General features: G+C 32.3%; 2 protein-coding genes across 2 annotated transcripts; one reads left to right on the top strand and one right to left on the bottom strand.

Moving 5' to 3' along the window:
• Positions 1-167: 167 nt before the first annotated feature.
• Positions 168-14,197, bottom strand: LOC134239636 (uncharacterized). Its single transcript, XM_062721812.1, has 7 exons — positions 14,090-14,197; positions 13,735-13,806; positions 13,596-13,651; positions 13,121-13,429; positions 9,316-9,421; positions 9,187-9,221; positions 168-453 (listed from the first exon to the last, which is right to left on the bottom strand). Exons 1-7 carry the CDS (start codon positions 14,128-14,130, stop codon positions 395-397), a joined length of 678 nt encoding a protein of 225 aa, XP_062577796.1. The 5' UTR covers positions 14,131-14,197; the 3' UTR covers positions 168-394.
• A 2,232-nt stretch (positions 14,198-16,429) lies between these two features.
• Positions 16,430-19,145, top strand: LOC134239634 (uncharacterized protein K02A2.6-like). Its single transcript, XM_062721811.1, has 2 exons — positions 16,430-18,425; positions 18,559-19,145. Exons 1-2 carry the CDS (start codon positions 16,430-16,432, stop codon positions 19,143-19,145), a joined length of 2,583 nt encoding a protein of 860 aa, XP_062577795.1.
• The last annotated feature ends 4,708 nt before the right edge of the window (positions 19,146-23,853 follow it).

The following is a 23,853-nucleotide window of genomic DNA, read 5'->3' as shown; positions in this document are numbered from 1 at the left end:
TATGTATATTTCTATTTGTTTACATTTAGCAGACTACATCTACATATGTAGTTCTAGTTGTGTATTCATACGCCGTGATTAGGTTTTGAGTGTGTTATAGGAATTTGAATGTTTTGAATTTCCAATGCATTTCTTTGGTGAGAAATACACTGAATGTAAATATATGCATTTGAACATTTTCATTATCGAAATAAATATTATTGTCGTTCTTTCCTTGTATTCTAGCTACATTTCCCTTCTCTTTATACGAATAGCCATAAGGATTAACATCTTCAGAAGGTCCGCTTTGATTACATGAGTGTATAGGGCCATAGTTAACCCTCAGTGTTAATGTACTATAACAAGAGTCTTCACAAGAACCATAGACTGGATCTCCAGACGTATCTTCTCTGCTTTAAGTGTTGTTTTCTCTGTTTCCTTCTTGGGTTATGTATAACGCATTATGAATATCGTCTTTAAATATAAAAAGTGATAAAATATTTTGGAATATCAAGTAGTAAGTTCTTTTTTAAATATTCAGCATTTTGATTTTAATTAATTCAATTAGGTCAATTTGAATGATACCTCTTGTTAATAACATTTTTATCTAAATGATATTAAGATCTGAATTTGATTTTTTAAAATATATTTATTGTTATGTTGATATGTTCAGATATTCATATGACCATTGAAAACTATCATATTGTTTATGTCTGTTCATATGAACAATTTTCAATTCAATTTATAGAACACTTAACGATTCACAAGGTTTAAAACAAACCGTTGCTGTTACATGTATTTCTTTCGTTATGTAATAATTCGTTTTCGTGATTAGTAGAAAGTTCAATAAGCTTTTGTGAATTTTAAATATAAATTATTTATTTGCATAAAAATGCACGTACGTTTTTACTCTCATTTGAAAAATAATTAAATCGTGATATTTATCATTCAACACAGGAATTAAAATGAAATTGATTAAAAACACTAAATACTTTATTTTATTTTTTAATAAGTTTAATCCACACGAGCCTTTACTTATATAGGAATATACCTTTATCACTTACATAAGGAGTTTATATATCTCAGATGATTCGATACACCAGAGCATGGTCTACGTATGAACAATTCTAAAATGAGGTAATTTATTGACAAACAATTTAACGAAACAAGAATATCAGAAGTCTTATTTAAAGTCTCATTTCTATGGTCGATACAATGATCTTGTCAGCATATACAATTTATTATTGAGTCAAATGCTGACTGACGTTTTTCATTTTAATTGTTGGTTACTTATTTATACACTAAATTTACGACGGATTTTTCCGTTGTTTCCAGATAATGACAAAGAGCACACCGGTCAGCTCACTCCTTCATGTCACCTGATCCCATCTCTGATAGTTTGGAGGTCCATAGATACTAGTCGTTATCTCTTATGTCTCACTGGACACGTTTGCACGATTATAAAGATATTATCATGGTACTAGTATATAATCAATAGACCTGTAAAGGTAATAAGCTACACCGTTATTGGTTCAAATTCTAGTTTTGCTTAGAATAGGTGATAAAATGATATTTAAACATTGGCTTACCATGTCCTTCTTCCTTCTTCTTGATATGATATTTTCTATAATAAATTTATAAATATAATCAGTACAGTATATATAGCATTTTATCTTTTGGTTGAATGATTTGTTAATCATTTAGAAAAACTAAAAAATATTTATTTTACCAGCAAGTTATCCCGAAAAAGAGGAACAAGCAGACTAATAACACTGATAGCAATACAAGAAATACAGTCAAAACTTCGTTATCGTCAAAGTTGAATGCTTTATCTATTAAAAATAAGCGAAAACAATTGGTTGATCGATATTTTTATTCTACTTTGTTTTTTAATTGATCTGCACGTACATGTACTCACTGAAATTTTATCAGATTGTTCTCAAATGCATAATTGTTATTCTATTCATTAAAACTGACATTCTTAGATTGGCAGTATTATAATATACATCCCCTTTTTGTTTGATTGAATATCATTTAAGGGGGTATTTTAAAGTTTAAAAGTTTTCCAAAATTTTTCAAATAATTAATCATCGTTTTTTACAGCTGTGTTAATCCCTTTCTCGGTGATATTTATTGCTGTAAAAAACACAATGTTCAAGTCATGATTCATTGACGAAAATCATCATTTTGACTGTACGCAATTTTCTCGCAATTCCGACTTAAAGATATGTATGCCGTATTAAACAGTATTTTTGCACAGCTGAAACAGAACAAAAATTTCTGGAGTATGAAAAGCTACAAAAAATGAAGCATTCTTGCAAATTCGACGAAATTTTATTCGGTATTAACAAAGTACTGGTCAGGAAAAGAACACGATATTCTCATGCATATTTATAAAGGACTGACGTTTATCCTGGATCGGCGCATGTGCGCGGGAAAAGCATCGCGAGAATCATCAGGTCGAGGAAAATATTTTTTGTGACGTCTGTTCAGTGAGGGACACAAATAGACCAATCAGCTCAATGAGTTGCATTTAGGGGTTACTACATGAAATACTACATGTGTTTTTCAAAAAGGTTAGTTTTTTAAATCGCTCTCAGAAAGACTTGATGCATTATGTACATTATTATCTACTAATCCCATGCTCATATTTGCATACAAATGATAAATAATGATGAAAATTAAAGTTTTCCCCACTCCATTGTACAGGTCTGATTGTTTAGAGTTTCCCCGTGCTGTACTGCTAGTGGACATTTTCGGTTGGGTGAACATTTATGGATCTTCAGTATGGAGCACATCATGCGCAAAAAATATTTTATGTCAAGTACAATGTATGGAAAGTAATTTAAACTGCTATGTTTACACCCTGAATGGGATATCGTCAATTATCCCTTTTGGTTTTTTAATATGAACTACATAACACATGTAGATGAAACTTACATACCATACATCTTGACTTCTTAGAAATATAGTTGGGCTAATAAAATAAAATTGGTCAAGGAATTCCAGGCCTCTACAACTATTCCAGTTTGAGGGCACAACCAAGCATTTCGATGAACACCATTAAGAAAAATTGATTCAGGTAGGTAGCATCGGTTTTTTCTAAAGTGGATGGAGGGATAGACCAGTTAGAATAAAAATCAACCAGCTCGAAGAAATCTGACAAGTAAAATAGGTTCCAATATCTTTCACTATACTAAATTTTATTCATTCACTACAATTTACTGCCAAACTCCAAATTTCACTTCCGAATTAGCCCGAGCCAATGCTGATAACCTACTTGCAAGATTTTTTATATTATTTTCAAGGGGTCAGAAATATTGTGGTTCATATGTAAAGAATATAATTATATTATTTAGTAGTATTCTGGTCTTGGCATTCGGTATATTGTGCAGATTTATACATGATATTCTGTGGAATACTTTTTGTTGTTTTGAACCATTAAGAAATGCAGAATCTAATAACCATTTTAATTGATCAAATTATATCATTTGTTTGTATTAGTTATTTCATTTTGACATAACATGGTTTTCACACTTCTTTATCCATAGTCGCTGACATCTGTAGAAGTTCACCCAACTAAAAATGTCCATTGAAAAGACAATTGCACGTGATTATTCCTCGGTACAAAAAGCAACCAACTCTGAGGTGCTCTCAATATTGACAATCCCTAACTCACGTGTTTGTAGTAAAAACGTAGTAGACCATCATGCTTTTCGGTTCATTCACGAGATTGGACCATTGTTTGCTGTAAACATACGAGACAACGTGATCATGAATATATCAATGAGAGGCGGTTTTTATCCGACACGGAGAGAAAATAATTTTTACCAAAAAATATTTCATAACTTTTAAAAGTGATGGAGGTGAGTTGTCTTATTTGCAGAAAGTATATAACTCATATAACTTGATGAGACACCACATTTATTTATTACTTTTAAAATAAAACACTAATACGACATATATAGCTTTAACTGTTTGAATTAAAGAGGTTTATACATATGATTTAATTTTATTCAAGAAAATCGGCAAAACTGATACATAATGTAGCTATTGAACATCAACATAAGATGTAGCCTAATTATGTTTCTTGAAAATAACAAAGAAGAAGGTACAGATTGAGCTTTAATGTGCCCTAAAAATTGAATGGTCTTAAAAAGTTATAATATTGGCTTTAACAATAGTTGAGTAGATAAATATGATAAATCACGAAAGAATATGGCATGAATGAGGTCCTTTCCGGTAGTATGACGTCACTAATTTGGTGCATTTCTAAGTTTCTTGCAGAAAAGCCTCAAAACGACTCATTTCTGTACTTATTTTCCTTTAGAAAATAGTGTCTGCCACCGTCGCCCACTTTAATTTTTGGATATATTATGTAAACTGTTATGAAATATCATCTATCTTAAAATCTTTCCGGGCGACGGTGGCAGAGTATGTTTTCTGAAAGAAAATTCCACTGAAAATTGATGTCTTCTGCAACTTTTTTAAGAAAGTACGGGAAAATGCACAAGTTAATGACGTCACAATTAGCATTAAGGAAGTCATATGAGAAAAACGATTTGTATATTCTTGCTGCAGGGAATTTCTACGATTTAGAAAGAATGAATTTTGTTTTCTTATATCACTTTCATATTTTAGAAAAATATCGGGCTTACTTTGTATTGAAACTGTACCTTCTTCTTTGTTTCTAATTTTTTGCAAAACATAGAATGCTAAGTTATACTTCCAGTGCTTTTTCCACTGTTGTTGACTGTTGATTCAATGGGGTTTTTTTGTTGAAGATAAACATGATTCCATCAAAAATGTCTGTGTAATATCTGTATTTTTAATGTCATGCATGCTGATGACATTGTCAATCTTCTGTGTGTCGTCAAAAGCCTTGGACAAATTTGACACACAACCACATACACGATGACAATATTCAGATTTGTCACACTTGCATTCAAATTTACATTGCTGACCATAATGATATTTTGGACATGTCAAGCTGCATTTATCTCCCCAGAATTTAGATCTGCACTTTTTGTGTCAACATGGGTGGGTAAAAGAATAAAATAAAGGCGTGAAAAATTTCAAACACAATTCTAAGATTTGTGTTCATATTGAAAATAAAAAAAGGAATCAAGAAAAAAGGGAATTGAAATATCTTTTTGTTTATGAGTCAGGTTTAAAATTTTTAAAGCAATATAAGCTGCATTTTTGACAATTATATTTTGCTGGTAAAATATGTTATTATGATTAATTTTTATGTAATTCAAACCATTATGATCAATAAGAACAAAAAAAGTTTTAAAATATTTCATCAGAAATATATATTTAAAATCGAATATCTGTATTATAATTATAAGAAATCATTATTGTACAGGATGACAATAATATAATTTTGCTTCAATCAAAGCTTATAAAAAGTTCTTCCATCGCAAATATGAACATCAGAAGTATTTAATGTTCTATTTTTCTGCCATTGAAATAGTTAATCACAAATTTGCTACAAAATTTTCTGATGTCAAACATGCAGCTCATATTGCTTTAAGCAAGATATATCTCTTACTTACCGACACACATATCATTTCTTTCTTCATAGTTTTTACAACAATACGTTTCATTCTCTGTACTAAACAAAAGGATTGAAAATAATGACTAAAGAAGAATGACAAGTTTAAGTGTGCTTTTTAACCAGCATCATTGGAGAATTATTACCTTCCACATACGTGTTCCCCAGTCAATTCAATTGATGAACTGGCTGAGTAGAGCAAAATGAAGAATTGAGTAAACCCATAAAATTTCATAATGTATTTTGCACGAAGGTACATCATATTTATATCACAGATTTACACAGTGACTTAACAGGCAATATTGACATTCGATGCTTTATCCTAAAAGTATCCCGATTTATTGCGGAAGTTTTCAACATATTTTTTACTTTTCACGTAGTCGCATCACGTGATACAGAATTGTAGTAAAGTATATTGTTATTATGGACTCACTCTTAAGAAAATATTAATATCAAATCATAGATTTATAAGTAATATTCATATGATAGTCAAATATTTATTTCTAATTCTAAATGTAATTGCGGTGATAAAAAAGTTTTGAGATAGTAAAGAAAATAACAATCTTATTGATACAATTTATGGGCAAAGTGACTTGCAACCTACTTATAAAATAAATAGATAATTCATTAAGTATAGGATTTTATTTTTATACACTTTAATATTACAGTTGCAATGATATCTGTCATTAGTTTGTTTTTAATTGTTTCTCCTGATTTTGTACAAATGGATTTCGGGAACGACAGTTTTATTAATAAAAGTTTTTTTTTTATTGTGGATCATTGTATTATTATTATTTTATCAATTTATAAAGCGCAAAATCACATATACTTTCTATGCCCTGTACAATGGTTTTGCTAACAATAAATAACAATATATCAATAAAAACATATAAAATTGTTATGGAAAGTATATGATCGATAAAACAAAGGAAGACCTTATATAAAACATGGTAGTAAGATGAAATTGGTTGGAAATTAGTTGTAAAGAGGCTTCAACACAGATGTTCGATATTATATCATGACTTATACGTTGATAAAGCATTTCACACGGAAATATAATAAAATAAACTTATTTTATAGGAGACTATTGAAACTACGAATCTCGGGACGTGTTTAAATGACACAACCTTGCACTTTCATAAAGTAACCGTTGTCCTTTATACTAAAGAAAAGTAAAGTAGTAATGTGAGAAACAAACCAACCTACCAAAATTGTCAGTCCGTGCTCAGTGTGATATGTTAAGAGTTCACTTAATTGACCACACTCTACACAGTGCACATATATTACATTCAATTGTGTTGCACAGTAATAGTCTCAAAGAGAGATGTCTTAACCAAACCTGCATCCATACGGAAAAGACCAATATGACATCATGTAACACAGGTAAAATATCTTGAAATGAATCTTTTACATAAGTTTGTCTTTGAATTCTGCCTTTTCTTCATGCATTTATTATGCATAATTTTAAAATAATTTTTGCCCCATTCTTACCCCAGAGTTACAATTAAAAAATATATATATTCAGCTTTACTCTTGAATTTTCAATTTAAAGGAAGATATGTAGTAAGAATACACATAAATCAATTAGAAAAACATATCAATCATCAATTTCCTACGAGTCATAGTTGAAAGTACTTGCCAAATAAAAGTCTGTGTGGAAGGTTTATTCCTAAGTCTATATATAGCAACAGCAGGTACCCAGGCAACATTTAAATGGGAGAGCATGGTAATTACGATCGGCTCTGGCTTTTACTTAGTCACAACAGTACAGAACAGTCTTTTTACTTATTTGAAAATTAAAACCTCATGTATTTGACTGTAAAGATGATTTTTCAAATTTCAAGTATGTCTATTTACTGATGATAATATGATTATTATCATGAATTTAAAACTATTCAGAATTTTATTCCATCGATACTTTTAAATAAATGCACTTTAAATTATTATGAATATAGAATAAATGTACTATTTTCAGGGGAGAAGATAACAAGGAAATAGATAAAAAATACAAATTAAAAAAAATCTTTGGCTGATATGCAGTTTTGCAATTATCATAAAATAGTAAATTATGTACATCTGCTCGAACCCCTCCTGGCTCGGTGACTATTGTACTCCTTGCATGGCTTCATCATCATCATACTGACCTTAAAAAGCAATGGTTGCATATTCTTTTACCTTTAAAATGTATTACTGTATAAATCAATACTGATAAAAGTCTAATATTTCCAATGTAGTGCTAAGCGGTGATTAAAGCAAATTTGATATTTGATCGCGGATGAGATGTTGGACCTGTCGATGAGATGTTGGACTGTTGACGTCACACAATGAGCGGTTCAACTAAATTCATTTATATTCGTTGATGTTCGACATACGAACATTCCAAAAATAAATAAATAATTTATATTTATGTATAGGGCCATAGTTAACCCTCAGTGTTAATGTACTATAACAAGGGTCCTCACAGAAACCATAGAGTGGATCTTCAGATGTATCTTCTCTGCTTACAGGGTTGTTTTCACTGTTTCCTTCTTGGGTTATATATAGTTCATTATGAACACCATCTTTGAAAATAAAAAGAAATGAAATATCATTTTGGAATATCAATTAGCAAGTTTCTTTTTTTTCAGCTCTTTGTTTCAAATAAATTCTATGAAGTCAATCTGAATCAGACTTATAGTTAAAAAAAAATATTAAAATGATTTCTGGTGACTTAAATTGAAATTTAGGTTTGTTGAAATTCATGTGCTTTATTTCCTATATATATATATATATATATATATATATATATATATAATCATTGAAAATTATTGTTCATCGATATCGTTTGATATAAATAATTTTTCAACTCCATTAATAGTACAGTTTACGATTTGCCAACTTTAAATGCAACTTTCTCTCATTTCTTTCTTTTGAAAAATACCCTGTGTTCATGTTTGGTTTCTCTGGGGCGTCTTTTCTAGAGAGCAGAACTGACATGATCTTCCTACTATTTATTTTTCTTTCTGAAGATATTGATTATTACGAAACCTTTCTCAAACTTTGATTTTTGTTCTTTGCATAAAATATCTACCTTGAGAGGGAAAACAAGTACGTTATTGCAATCTTTATGTACGACCCATTGAAAACAACACACCACCCTCAAGTACTTTAAAATCTTATTATACCCTCCCGCTTTTCTATATAATAATCGGAATGTTCGTCCGCCCGACTGTCTGTCCGTCTGTTACGTTTTGGGGTACCCATCTCTTATCCAGAACTCCTCTCATACCCCTGAATGAAATTTGATGAAACTTTCACAGAATCTTTGTTACATATTGCCATTGTGCACCCCCTATTTTACCTTTTGATCCAACTCATATTTAGAGTTTCCCAAAGCAAAACATAGACACTGCCATTATATTCACATGGGAGGCGGGGGTATCATTTAGTTACCTCATTGCTCACAGTATCTCTAGTTCTAATTAGTTTTTATATCATATTTATGTTTAATTTAACACAATTTAGATCCTTTACACACAGAAGGAAAGTTAGCACGATTATGAAAAAAAGTAATAATTATGTAAAGTACTTCTGGGAAGTTATGTTACATTGTATTTGGCTATAATCTACTTGCTAAGAATAGGGGATAAAATACTTCATCGTTAGCTTACCATGTCCTTCTTCTTTCTTTCTGGTATAACATTTTCTACAATATATTTATCAATGCAATCATTAAAGATTAAATTCTTAGGTTTTATGATTTGATTGTCATTTAGAAAAACAATAAAAATCTATTTTACCTGTAAGTTATTCCGAAAAAGAGGAGCAAGCAGGCAGATAACACGCATGGCATTACGACAAGAAATACAATCAAAATTGTGTGGTCTTTAATGGAGGGTCTTTCATCTGTAAGATTATTAAAGACAACAAATAATAGAATACTCGATATGTTCACTGTACTTCGTTATTAAATTGATATGAATGTATTTACGTTTTATCATACATGTATCGTTTTAAGATGCATGCATTTATCTTCTGCTCACCGATCCATGAAGCATGAAAAATAATATTTGGCCATACAATGGATAATGACCATTAGTTTTTTCTATTTAAAAAACAGTGTCAGTTAATGTTTAATGATATTTATCCATAACACACCGATTGTTAAAGTTATGTTACAAAAAAGAGTAAGTGCAATTTCTTCTCTAAAAATTACTTTGAAATAATTTTTAAGTAGACAGAAGTTGCTATCTCTCTCAAATTAGACCTAAACATTAATTACCTTTGCAAATATTGACTTAATATATTCTAGTGACCTCGATATAAATTACTTTAACATCATCTGCGTATTAAGTGTCACTACAGAGTGCGGCACATCTCTTCGGATGTTTTACTGACAAAATCGATTAGGGCCAACTCAATAATGGTCAACTTTGAACTTGAATGTATTAAAAACGGGATGAATTCAGCATTCCATCAGTAATTTCCCTTACTTATACAGCTTTATTTTAACATCATTTGTGTTGATATTTAAGGTCTTCCGTTTCCAACGTAAGACCTTCTACTGATTCTGATGATTAAGATTATTAAGGTCTTCCGTCTTCAGCGGAAGACCTTATTGTTTTTCTTAGGTTTCTTTTCCACTATTAAGGTCTTCCGTCTTCAGCGGAAGACCTTCTTGTTATTCGTTTGTTTCCACTGTTTTTCTTCTTATTTTTTTTCTTACCGATTTTGTGCACGCGATTTCTCAAAAACGGTTGGTTATATTTTTATGAAACTTTCAGGTCTGATAGAACATAAGAAAAACTTGATGTATTTTTTTTTCATTTTGATGACGTCACTTCCGGTTCGAAGATTTTTGCAATTTTGTGATTTTTAAGGGTCATTTTGTCCGTCGCTCTTCTTAAAAACCGCTCATCACAGGAAGATGAAACCTTTTCTGGAAGATAGAGCAACAAATGTAGATTTGCATTGTGTTGTTAACTTTCACCGGAAATACTGCACGTTAACGCTCGGTATGGCCTGAAAAAAGTCATATTGTGCGTTTCAAAATTTCTTACACTTTTTCTATTGTATCGTTTTACTTGTAAATATTTTGTCAAAAGATATAGAACAAAAATTGTGAAGAATTCTGAGATCTTTCAAATGATATCTCGAAAAAAGGGCTGACCCCTAAAATTAGGGATCTAGAGGGGCCAAAAGTTTTTACTTGATATCTCGAAAAGTATTGAGAATTTGCAATATTTCAAAGAAGCAAAGTTGTTCAGAATGACAAGCATAATCCATTTGACTCTTCAAAATACGTCCAGCGTCGTCACTTACGGCCAAACCGGAAGTAGTCAAAAACGCGTATTTTTTGCCGTTCTTGTCAAGTTTTTTGGGTAACATATGTCTCTGGGATCATAAGAATCAATTTTCCGTCTGTCGTCTCACTTCCGGTTAAACCAGAAGTAGCAAATATTACTTAATTTTGCACTAATTAACATAGCTTTAGAGGATTCAAACCATTTTTAGGCGTTATTTCTCATTTTTGTTGAAAATGAAAGCTACTTCCGGTCAAACAGGACGGAAGACCTACTCGTTGCTTTGCAACGAGCTTTGGTCTAGTTCTTATTATTCTTTTTATTTTCCTTTTCCTAGACGCCAACTTTGAGGCCTCATATTTCACTCATTTCTCAATGGATTTTGCTCAAATTTTCAGAGTTGATAGACGTTACTAAATTCTATCAGAATGCTATCTAAAATTTCAAAAAGTCACTTCCGGTTTTGAGTTATTTCCATTTAAACGAAAATTTATAGGCTTTCGTTTCCAGACAAAGGCTCAGAGACGGCTAAAGCTGGAGCAAAAATTCATTGAGTTTAGATAATAGAAGGATTGAAATTGTGCATAGTGGTTTTTGTTTTTCGATTTCTGTATTCAAAATGGTGCTATATAGGGGTCAAAAATTAGAACGCCTAAAAGAGCGAAAATTTACACATATTTTGCTTTTTATCTACTAAACTAAAAATATTTTGTTAAAACATATAAAACAAAATTTGTGCAGAATTACAAGATCTTTTAAATGATATATCTAAAAAAAGGGCTGACCCCTAAATTAAGGGATCAAGAGGGGCCAAAAGTGTTTTCCAGATATCTCAAAAAGTATTAAGAATTTGTAATACATCCAAGAAGCAATAATGTTCAAAATGTCAAGCTTTATCTAATGAAGTCGTCAAAGTGCGTCCAGCGACGTCACTTCCGGTCAAACCGGAAGTAGTCATAAAATGCATATTTTGCTGTTCTTGACAAGTTTTTGGGTAACATATATCACAGGAAGCACAGAACTTAATTTTCCGACCATCGACATCACTTCCGGTCAAACCGGAAGTAGCCAAAAATAGCTTATGTTTTAAGGTTTTGATGCAAAATTGAAATTGTAAAGTGACTGGAGACAACTAAGTTCATTTCTTTCTTTTTGCTGACGTCACTTTTGGTCAAAACAGGACGGAAGACCTTTTCGTTGCTTTGCAACGAGCTTTGCTCTAGTTATCATAATGATTCTTAAGTATATGAGCTGCTAGTACATGTAGTACACGAGTACACGCTCTGAAACGATCAGTTTTCTTGAGGTAAGCTACTGTCAAAGAAATTGATGCTACAAAAATTTTTAAAAATAGCTTAGACTGAGCTTTTTGAAAATATAATTGTCATCTAAATGCCCTTTTCTATAAATACAACCAATTTCTGAGTCGTATTTTTTCTGACCTGTTTTATATCAATTTTAAGGTCATGGCATTTACAATTAATTTGACTAGAAAAAGAGAATCTCGTCTATTCAATGAAATCTTAGGTCCTTGCCTGTGGGACTGGTCGACAGAAAATGCTTTTCGTTCTTCCATACCTGATTCAATCTCTTGTATTTTCAAGTTTTGTGTTCACGATTCAATTTTGATTTTCGAGATTGATTACTGATAGTTACAATATTTTTTGGTTTCAACACATATTTTTCGAAAAAGCCCAAGTGTGTACATGTAAACGGGCTTCGTATTCTACCTTAAAGATAATAAGGTTACTTTGTCCAGGATTATGATTTTTTTCTCTAGGTTTTTTATATTATCAATTGATTAGGTGTTTCTTTATGTTTACAAATTATTCGTGTTTTCTTCTTCGGAATAAATTCACAGATATTTGCATTCAAATATTATTGTAACCGAAAACATGCTAAGATAGCGAGTATTTTTTTTATTATTAGATATATCTCCTTATTGTATAATCAAAGAGCAATTAAGGAGTATTATTTACCAGCGTCTTTTTAAGCATTGTTGATCCCTATTTCAATGATATTTAATGTAAAAATATCTTTCATATCATTATTCTTTAATGGAAAATCGTCATTTTAACAGTGCTCAGTCTTCTTTGCATTTAATCTCATATTCCGATCTAATAAATTAGGAGGTTTCTATATAAGATTCAATATTTGCTTTTAAAAAATCGATAGAATTGATACAAAATGTACTTATTGAACACCAATATAAGATGTAGATTAATTTTGTTTTTTAAAAAAACAATAATAACATTGATTTTTCTTTATTTTTCTCTTAATACAGAATGTAAAGTTATACTACCAGCGGGTTTTCCAAAGTTGTTGTTTTTTGTTTCGATGGATTTGTCTGTTGTTTCCATGGATTTATTAATCGAAGATAAACACGATTCCACCGAAATGGTTTGCTCTAAATCTGTAATGTTAACGTAATGTTCCGTGTTGGTAACATTGTCAATCATCAAAGGTTTGGTCAGATTTGAAATACATCCACATACAGGATGACAGTACTCAGATATGTTATTACAATTGCATGGCATATTACAACGCGGACCATAATGATTTTCAGGACATGTCAAGTTGCAATCAAACCCCCGAAATCCAGGTCTACACTCTATATATAACAATGGGTATGTAAAATAATTAAACAAAGATGTATAGTTACTTTACGCAATTAATAGTACATTGTATTTGTATTAAAAATAAAATCCATTTAGACTTGAAGTTTCATTGAAATATTTACACAAAAAGTTTCCTGCAGTATGATAGTCAAAACGTACCAACACATATGTTATTTCTTTCTTCATAGTCTTTACAACAGGAAGTTTCATTCCCTCTACAAAAAATATATTAATGTAAAATAAGATTTGATTAATTTTGTATTTGTATTGAACAATTGTTCAGAGTAAATTAAATTACCTGTGACATACTTTATCCCCAGTCAATGTAACTACTGAACTGGTTGAGCAGAGGAAAATGAAAAAAATTTGCCTGAATCGATAAAATTTCATAAAGAAAATTACACTGAATGTAAATATGAAAATGTATCAATATATCATGCGATTTGTTTTATTTCATATTTGCATTAACCAATTATTCAGATTAACTTACCTGATACATATGTTTTGCCTAGTCAATACAACTGCTGAACTGGTTGAGCATAGGAAAATAAATAAAATTTGCCCGAATCGATAAAATTTCATCATTAATTTTACAGGACGGCACATCATCCTTATAAATGGATTTACGCTGTGACTGTTTAGTGAATACTGACACTGAAAGTACTCCAATACATTGCGGAAGTTGCAAACCCATATTGTAATGTTCACGTAGTCGCCCATGTGACAGAAAACAACAAAGTATACCATGATTACGGACTGACTCTTAAAAATATGAAGATTAAATAAAATATTTCATGTAGTAATACATCAATTCAAATATGAAAGTGAAATATTTGTTTCTTTCTATATACCTATAAGAATTTCTAATGATGATAAATAAATGTAATTGTGGTAAATTAAAAGGATTTAGATATTAAGAAATTCCTAATGATACAATTTAGGGTTATTTGTAATTTGCATTCTACTTATAAATATTTTACTGTAAATCATACCGTTATGTTATATGAATTTTTTTAATATATTGTAATGCGTTTATCATTAGTATGTAACACTTGTCCATTTTATTTTCAACTATATACAAATAAGTGGGTTTTTTTCTAATTCTGTTCAAATAAAATTTGAAATTATTTTGCATAATGTATTTTAGTTGGGGTTTAATTCTCGAGACTCACAGATATTACTGCTCAACAATTCTTCCTCCATTAAATCCCCGACGAACCCATATTTTTCCTCAACGAAAACTTGACCCCACGAAATTGGTAATAATGATTAATGTTTTTGTTTTAAAGTTTTAAGGGTTTTTTTACATTGTGGAATATAAATTTAAGCAAAAAAACATAAGTTTTATGTTATCTTTATTTATTTATTTATTTTTGTGTGGTATGGGACCTAGGTTTATACGGTCTGATCTGAAGCATCAGTCTCCACGTTCCGTATCTTGATTCTAATGCGCGACCTAAGAGGGCTTTTTACATGCCACTCTAGCTTAGCACAAACTGTCTAACCACTGCGCCATGCGGGCGACAGGTGAGTTATATAAATATCATGTTTTGAAATAGCCTGTACATGAAGACAGTACTGGAAAGTTAGTCATGGAAACAGATTGTAACATATGTATAAAAGTACGAGTTAATCAAATACGAATAATCTTATGTACGACCTATTGTGTTACCATATTGTCTCGTTCTGGAATAAATTAGATTTAGCACTCAACACGTGGTTCTACATTTTAATGTCATATACCCACGAATTGATAATGATACATGGTGTCAGAAGTGAGTAAAATGTGTGAATGACTGGCCATTCTACGAGAGCGAACGGTAAGACAATCGGAGAAATCTCCATTGTGCATAGAATACATTGTTTGTGAGTGACTTCGAGGAAATTCGAACTTTTCACAATGTCCAGCGACGACGAGGGTCATAACAATGTGATTTTGAACTCTAACCCCATTATACTGAACATTCCTTTCCCCAGAGCATTGGATATGAAGGGAGATTTGGCATATAATTGGAAACACTTCAAGACAGTGTGGAAAAATTATGAAATAGCCACTGGACTACACGAGAAGGATGATAAGTTGCGTTGCGCCACTTTCCTAAAGTGTATGGGATCAGATGCACTGCGTGTGTTTGACGGGTTAAAGTTTCAAAATGCTGGTGATAAGGAGAAAATTGATGAAGTAATCAAAGCTATGGAAGAGTTTTGTGTAGGACAGACCAATGAAATATTTGAACGTTACACTTTTAACAAGCGAGACCAAGAACCAAATGAGACTATAGATGCGTACGTAGCCGTGTTGAGAACTTTAGCCAAAACATGCAAGTATGAAGCGCTTGAGGATGAAATGATACGCGACCGGATCGTGTTAGGCATTCGGGAGAACAACACAAGGAAGAAACTCTTACAAGAAAAGAAGTTAGACTTACCGATATGCATAGATATTTGCAGAGCCAATGAGAAAACAGCATCACAATTAAGAAACATTGAGGATGTACAAGTTGTGAAAGGCAGGTCACATAAAGGGAAACTTCCAAGTAAGAATGAAAAGAGACATAAAGTACAAGGAGCATCAGGAAAATATGAGACTGATCAATTTCTGTCATGCAAGTACTGCGGAAATAAACATGCACCAAGGAAGGAGAAATGTCCGGCGTATGGAGCTATGTGCAAGAACTGGAAAATCTAACCATTTTGCCAAAATGTGTAAAGCCACGAAAGTTCGGAGTCGACAAAAGCATGTTCATAAAGTGCGCGCAAGCCGAGCTTTTGACTCAGATGACTCATCAGAAGAAGAATTTGTTTTGACAGTAGGGCACGTGAATGAAATAGGATCTCGGAAAATAACAGCAGTGATGAACATCAATAAAAAACTTGTTGAATTTCAACTTGACAATGGATCAACTGTAAACATCCTACCACATCACATTTACACCAAACTTTCTGATGACCCAGATTGAAACAAGTTGAGAAAATCCAATGTGACACTTATTATGTTCAACAAAAGTGAAACAAAGACTCTAGGAAAAGTGCGTTTGAGTGTAAGAAATCCGAGAAATCAGAAGAAATACAACTTGGAATTTGAGATTGTTGAGGGCAAACAGCTTCATGCAATTCTAGGGATCAAAGCTATCCAAGCAATGGACTTCATCACAGTAAACCATAAGGAGTTTCTGTCCAAACAAGAGGTGCGGGAAGAAGTAGTAGCAGAAATTGTAGACATTCAAAAGGAGATGGAGACCAAATTCAAATCAGTGTTTGAAGGACAAGGAAAACTAGATGGAAAACTGACATTGGAAGTAGACCAAAATGTGAAACCGGTGAAAATGCCAGCAAGGAAAGTGCCAATCGCTATCAAAAACAAACTGAAACAAGAACTAGATAGACTAGAACAGTTAGAGATCATCAAACCTGTGAATACTCCTACTGATTGGATCTCGAGTCTTGTTGTAGCGCCTAAGTCAAATGGACGGATTCGGTTGTGTATTGATCCAAGACCACTGAATCAGGCTCTTAAAAGAAACCATTACCCTACTCCACTAATTGAGGACATACTTCCAGATTTAGGCAAGGCACGTATTTTCTCTGTAGTTGACGCACGAGACGGATTCTGGCATGTTGTTATGGATGAGCAGAGTAGCTATCTTACCACATTTTCAACGCCGTGGGGAAGATACAGATGGTTGAGAATGCCATTTGGGATATCACCTGCTCCCGAGGAGTTCCAGAGACGCATGGAAGAAGCTTTAGAAGGACTTGACGGCATCAAACCTATTCATGATGACATCTTGATCTATGGATGTGGAGACAATGACAAGGAGGCTCATGAAGATCATGACCGCAAGATGGAAGCCTTGCTACAGAGATGTTTAGAAAGAAACGTTAAACTGAACAAGGAGAAGATGAAACTAAAAGTAGACTCTGTCACTTACCTAGGATTTGTCATTTCTAAAAATGGCCTGTGCATAGATCCGCAGAAAGTGAAAGCAATACGAGAGATGCCAACTCTCCAGGACAGACAGGGAGTGCAGAGACTTCTTGGGATGACAAACTTCGTTCAACGATTTGCGCCACAGCTGGCTGAAATTACAGCACCGTTAAGAAGTCTTCTGAAATCTGACACACATTTCAGATGGGATGAAGATATCCATGGTAAAGCATTCAAGGATGTAAAAACTGTTTTGTCGAACACTCCAGTGTTGAGATTCTTTGATGAACACAAGGAGCTAGTTTTACAGTGTGATGCATCCGAATCTGGCCTTGGAGCTTGTCTACTTCAAGAGGGACACCCAATAATGTATGCTTCAAGATCACTTACAGAGACCGAATGCAATTACGCTCAGATTGAAAAGGAGTTACTCGCGGTTGTCTTCGGAATGGAAAGATTTGAGAATTATACTTATGGAAGACACGTTCTTGCAGAATCTGATCATAAGCCACTTGAGATAATACACAAGAAGAATCTACACAGTGCACCAAAGAGACTACAAAGAATGTTGCTGAGACTTCAAAAATTTGACTATGAAGTACTCTACAAAAGAGGTACTAAAATGTACTTTGCTGATACTTTATCCAGAGCATATCTTAAAGCTCAGCCAGAGGACCTTGAAGAAAAGGACCCTGTAGAAGTACACAATGTAGATTATAAGGAATATCTACCAGTGTCGGAGCAGCGCATTGTGGAAATCAGAAAGGCAACAGAAAGAGATGAAACTATGGATATGCTGAAAGGAGTTATTAAGTCCGGATGGCCTGAGACGAGGGCAGAAGTTCATACAGATATTCAGACTTATTTTCCATTTCGTGAGGAACTTGTTGTTCAAAATGGACTCATTTATAAAGGTGAACGGATTGTAGTTCCGGTAGAAATACGCAGTCACCTTCTTGAGAGGATCCACTATTCTCACATAGGAATTCAAGGATGCCTACGAAGAGCTAAGGAGAGCCTTTACTGGCCAAATATGGCTAAAGACATTGAACTGTTCATAAGTAAATGTGAAGCGTGCAACATGTAGGCAAATGATCAAGTGAAGGAACCAATGATTAGTCATAGAATTCCAACTAGCCCTTGTCATTGCGTGTGACTTATTCGAGTGCCAAAACAAAGACTACTTGATTACAGTAGACTACTACTCTGACTACTTCGAGGTTGACCGTCTACATAGTAAAACCGGTAGCACCATAATCAGCAAATTGAAAGCTCACCTTGCAAGACATGAGATACCCGACACTCTAGTCTCGGACAATGGACTACCATTTAATGGTCAGGAATTTGCTGAATTCTCGAGAACATATGAATTCAACCACGTAACGTCTTCACCGAATTATGCGCAATCCAACGGTAAAGCTGAGAATGCCGTGAAGATTATAAAACGCCTGATAAACAAGAGTGTTGCTGATCAGAAGGATCCATACCTAGCATTATTAGACCTTAGAAACACACCTAGCCAGGATATTGGATATTCTGCTGTACAGAGGATCTTTGGGAGGAGAACAAAGACTTTATTACCTGTCTCCGAAAACATGCTCAAACCCCGGTATGCTGACAAAGTCAAGGAACAGCTTCGCTGTAGAAAGGGAAGAGAAACGCATTATTACAATAAAGGAGCCAAAGAAATGTCACCGTTACATGAAGGAGATGTAGTTCGCGTACGACCGAAAGGAAACGAGAAATCTTGGAAGAAAGCTGAAAACTACAAGGACAAGTAGACATTCGTTCCTATAACATCAGGACAGAATATGGACGAGAATACCGCCGAAACAGACGACATTTAAGGACAAGCAAAGAAACATTTGCTAGAGAGTTGTCTCCTATGCGAAGATTAGAGATTAACTCAGAGCCTTATCCAAACACCATGAACACTGACTCGTCACACATGAAGGAACCTGAGAAACCAAGAACAGCTAACCGCGATCCTTTACCGAAGTCTCCTGTGAAGCCTATTCCACCTGTTCATGGACCGACTCTCAACAAACCCAAGCAAACTCAAGCTGATCCATCCGTTGTAACAACCAGGAGTGGTAGAGTTGTGAAAACACCAAAGCGCCTCCAAGATTGATCCTGAAGTGTTTGATTTTGTTAGGTCACACAGATTGTGTCTAATGGCATAATAATCCCTTATCTGTGTGTTACTAGATGAAACCTGGTTCATACCAATATGTTAACTTAGTTTTAGGTTGTGTTTCATGTTTAATTTCTAGCCAATTTCTAGTCAATTATCTTAAATATCTAGTCAATTATTGTTTTATTTCATATATGAAATGAGTGCTAGATTATTCTAAATCATACTATTGACTTTATTGAACTGAAAGGACTTGATTGATTTAACGGATTTGATTAATGTATAAATTTCAGCTAAAGAAGGGAGATGTAACATATGTATAAAAGTACGAGTTAATCAAATACGAATAATCTTATGTACGACCTATTATGTTACCATGTTGTCTCGTTCTGGAATAAATTAGATTTAGCACTCAACACGTGGTTCTACATTTTAATGTCATATACCCACGAATTGATAATGATACACAGATCACTGAGTTTTCTAGCCATCATTTTCTTTCTCTGGAGAAAAAAATCTTGATCATAACGCCTCAGGATATACTTACCAATCTATTGCCTAGTTAGGCATTATAAAACTGAATTTGTTTTATCAAATTTAATATTGAGAGACATATTCACATATAGTTTCTAACTATGCATCAGTGATTTAGAACTAAAGAGATATAAGGGTATTTTTTCTCAAATATGATCCATAAAAAGATCCATTTTTTATGTAATAGAGGGGAAAAAGTTAAGAGAAAACGTATCAAAAATATAGAAAACAATGCACCATTTTCAGAAAAAAAATATAAGGAAATAAAAAAAACTTTTATAGGGTTGAATAATTATTGGCTGAGATCTAATATTGCAATAATTTATGCTCATCTGCACAAGCCTTTCAGGCTCGGTGAATATTGTCTTCCTTACATGTATATAGCTTAATCATCATATTGACCACAAAAAGAGTAATGATTGATAAATGGTTTCCTTGATATTGAATTGCAACATTAGCCACATAAATTACACGTGTAATCGTTTTAATTATTGATTGATTGATTGTATATTGTTTAACGCCCCTCTCCAGAATATTTAACTGATATGGAGACGTCTCGTTTTAATTAAAATAACAACTTTAATTAAGAAAAAGAAAGATTTTTAGGCAATAAGTTTCGTATATTAAAAATTAAAATTTATAATTTATTTTTCTGGCGAAATTCATTTAATACCTAATGTAACCGTATACTTTTATTATGAGAATTGCTTGCCAAGTGGACTGACGTAAGCACAGCTGCAAAAAACGAAATTATCGGAGGGGAGGGGCATGTAGTGCATTTTGTTTGCTTCTGTGTTTACAGGTGACATGTTGCTGTTCCTTCTCCTCCCCATCCAGTAGATATAAACGACTTGAAGATTGAAAACGCAACAGTTTACTTGTTATATTTTCTCTATAATTAATAACCTTTTTGTACCTTTTTAGTTATTGAATCAAATAAAATGTATAAGGACTGATCCAAAAATCATGTAAAACGTACGGTCAATATCTGAAATATTTTGCGTCATATTATCAAATATAATGTACTAAAAGATGCATAAAGATGTATGAATTTTATCAAAATTGAAAATTTCATTAAAAACTGTTTAATTGGATTCAAACATAAAGGGTGTCTCCGCGTCACAACTAAACGTCACGTTTTAAAGTGTATATTGTTAGAATGGAAAAAGACAAACACATTAAAAAGCGTCTAATCAATCAATATTTTAAAATACAAAATTTTACATTTTCTAATTTTAAGTTGAACATAAAATGATGTCATTGTTTTTTATAAAACAAAAAAAACCATTGTTTTAATATGCTGTCTTGAACAAAGGAAATGTCGAAATGAAAAGAAAAAAACTGAAACGAGCTGCAATGCGTTTTGGCTTCAAAATGAAACTTTTTGTCTTATTTAATGCCGATGATACCGTAATTCTTGAGGAAACCGCTGAAGATCTTTAGAGAGCATTAAATGAATTTTGCAAATTTTGTGAAGAATGAAAATTATGTGTGAATATTAAAGAAAACAAGATACAGTGTCATAGAAGTAGTCAAGGATTTGAATTATTTGAGGATTTTATTTTCTCGTACAGGCTAGTTGTGTAAAGCAAGAAAACACCTAAGCAAACAAGCACCAAAGGCGATGTATGGTGTGGTACGTAAAATTAAGCATATAATCTCCCCTTCAAATGTCAATTGAATTTGTTTGATAAAGTAGTTTTACCAGTATTGTTATATGGCTGTGAAAAATGGGGTTATGAAAATATCGATATTATTGAACGAGTACATTTTAGTTATTTAAAACATATATGGATTTGAAAAGTAGCACTCCCAAGTTATATGATTTATGGAGAAACTGGAAGGTTTCCATTACACATACATATTTACTCAAGAATGATAAAATATTGGGCAAAACTTGTGAATGAAAAAGAAAACAAATTGTCTAGAATAGTATATATGTATTTACATAAACAACATGATAAAAAGGAAATGAAAAACTCATGGATATCATTTGTACAAAAGATTTTTAATAGATGTGGTTTATAAAATTATCAAATTGTAGTGTATGTGACCCCCCCCCCCTTTTTTTTTTAAATTTTTTTATATAATGTAGTTAGGGAATATGACATTCATTATTTAATCCACAATATAGTGTTTATTCATGCTGAGTCAATGACTGTAATATTTTACTGTAATTGTGTGAGTGTGGAGAGGGTTGATTTCTCTATCAAATAGAGTCAATGTCTGTAAAATGCTATCATGCTTTATAGTGATTTGGAGCGGGTTGATGAAGTTTGTTTATTGAAGAAGTTTTATTTTGTTTTACTATGAATGTGCTGTTCGCAAAGTTGTACCTAAGTTATGTAACTGTATTTATAAATACTTGAAATCAAGAGTATATTATGGTATCATAGTATGTTGGCAATGTAAACATGACAGAGATAATTCGAACTGAATTAGAGTTTGACAGGAGATTTGTAAAGTGGGTCATTTGTAGATTATTACTTACGTATATATAGCAACCTATAACTGTGCGTTAAAGTATGTGATTGTTGTTTGTTTAGTGTTACTTAATTGATTTGGTACCTGTAAACAGTCTAAACTTCTTTTGGCACATGTTTGACAGTTTTGGAAATCTTCTATACGATGTACTTCCGGTTTAGAAACTTGTTAATCTATTCGATAAATTGTTCTCCTATTGATTGTATAGTCGATAATTCTAGTCACTCTTCTGCTTATTTTGATTTGGTAGGTCCGTTTTACGGAGCTTGTAGATTTTTGTTAGGATTTTATAATAACTTTTAATTTTGTCTATCTTTTATTTAAATTAGGAATTTATTTAATTTTTCATTTATTTAGTTAGGATAGGATTTAACCGTGAAGGACATTAAAAAGTAAAATACTATTGTCCGTGATCGGTAGTTTAAGAACTCAACAGTCTATGACTGAGTAGTTCTCTTCAGTACCGGTAATTAATTTATCTAGGGTTATTTTATTTTACAATTTTACTCTACATTTATTTAAATTTTATTTTACGGCAAACTACGGAACAAAAGTTATACGTTTGCTATCTTTCTCTTTTATGATGACTAAAGTTGATTAATTCAACGAAAGTCAATTTTTATTTTGTTTAGATTCAGTAATTTTATTTTTCTAGATACGTAAATTTTTCTTTAGAATTTTTCATAGAATTATTCATTAGAGAATTTCGGAATTTAATTTCACTTTACTTTTAACTTAATAAAGATTACCGGACTTATCGTATTTGGCCCGTAGTATTTACAACCTGAATCTGTTTAATACAGTAAAGCTTGCGTTAGGTTTAACAAGTCAGTGTTATAAATGACCACGACTTGTGTCCCGTTTTAATAAAGTGTTTAGGAGTTTAACAAGCTAACCTGTTTAATACAGTAAAGCTTGTGTTAAGTTTTACAAGTCAAAGTTATAAATAATTACGGCTTGTTTTCATTATTAGACATTGGGAAATAGACGATAGATTTTTGGGTGGTTTTACAGTCTGTTTTACGCTATGATTTTTCTTATTTTATTTATTAAAACTTAATTTTTTATTGTTAATTTGGTATGAATGTGGTGTGAATGTCGTCGTTTGAAATAAATTGTTTGTTGATAATGTATTTAATAAATTTAATTGTTTAATGTTTATAATCTTATGTCTTCTTTCCGAAAGGTACATTTATGAAGGAAGTTGATTTAATCATTTATACCATATGCAGTTAGCAGAACCGCTAGCGTTACATTTTTGGCATCCACGGTGGGATACCTTTCATTTTTATAGGTATCCAGAGATACGAACCTTTTATATTTTTGCTAGGTGTTGG

Source organism: Saccostrea cucullata, unplaced genomic scaffold (genome assembly GCF_032062105.1).
Source record: "Saccostrea cucullata isolate Sc308-1 unplaced genomic scaffold, CSIRO_AGI_Scuc_v1 ctg7986, whole genome shotgun sequence".
Lineage (NCBI taxonomy): Eukaryota > Metazoa > Mollusca > Bivalvia > Ostreida > Ostreidae > Saccostrea > Saccostrea cuccullata.
This window is presented reverse-complemented; position numbering and strand designations above follow the sequence as displayed.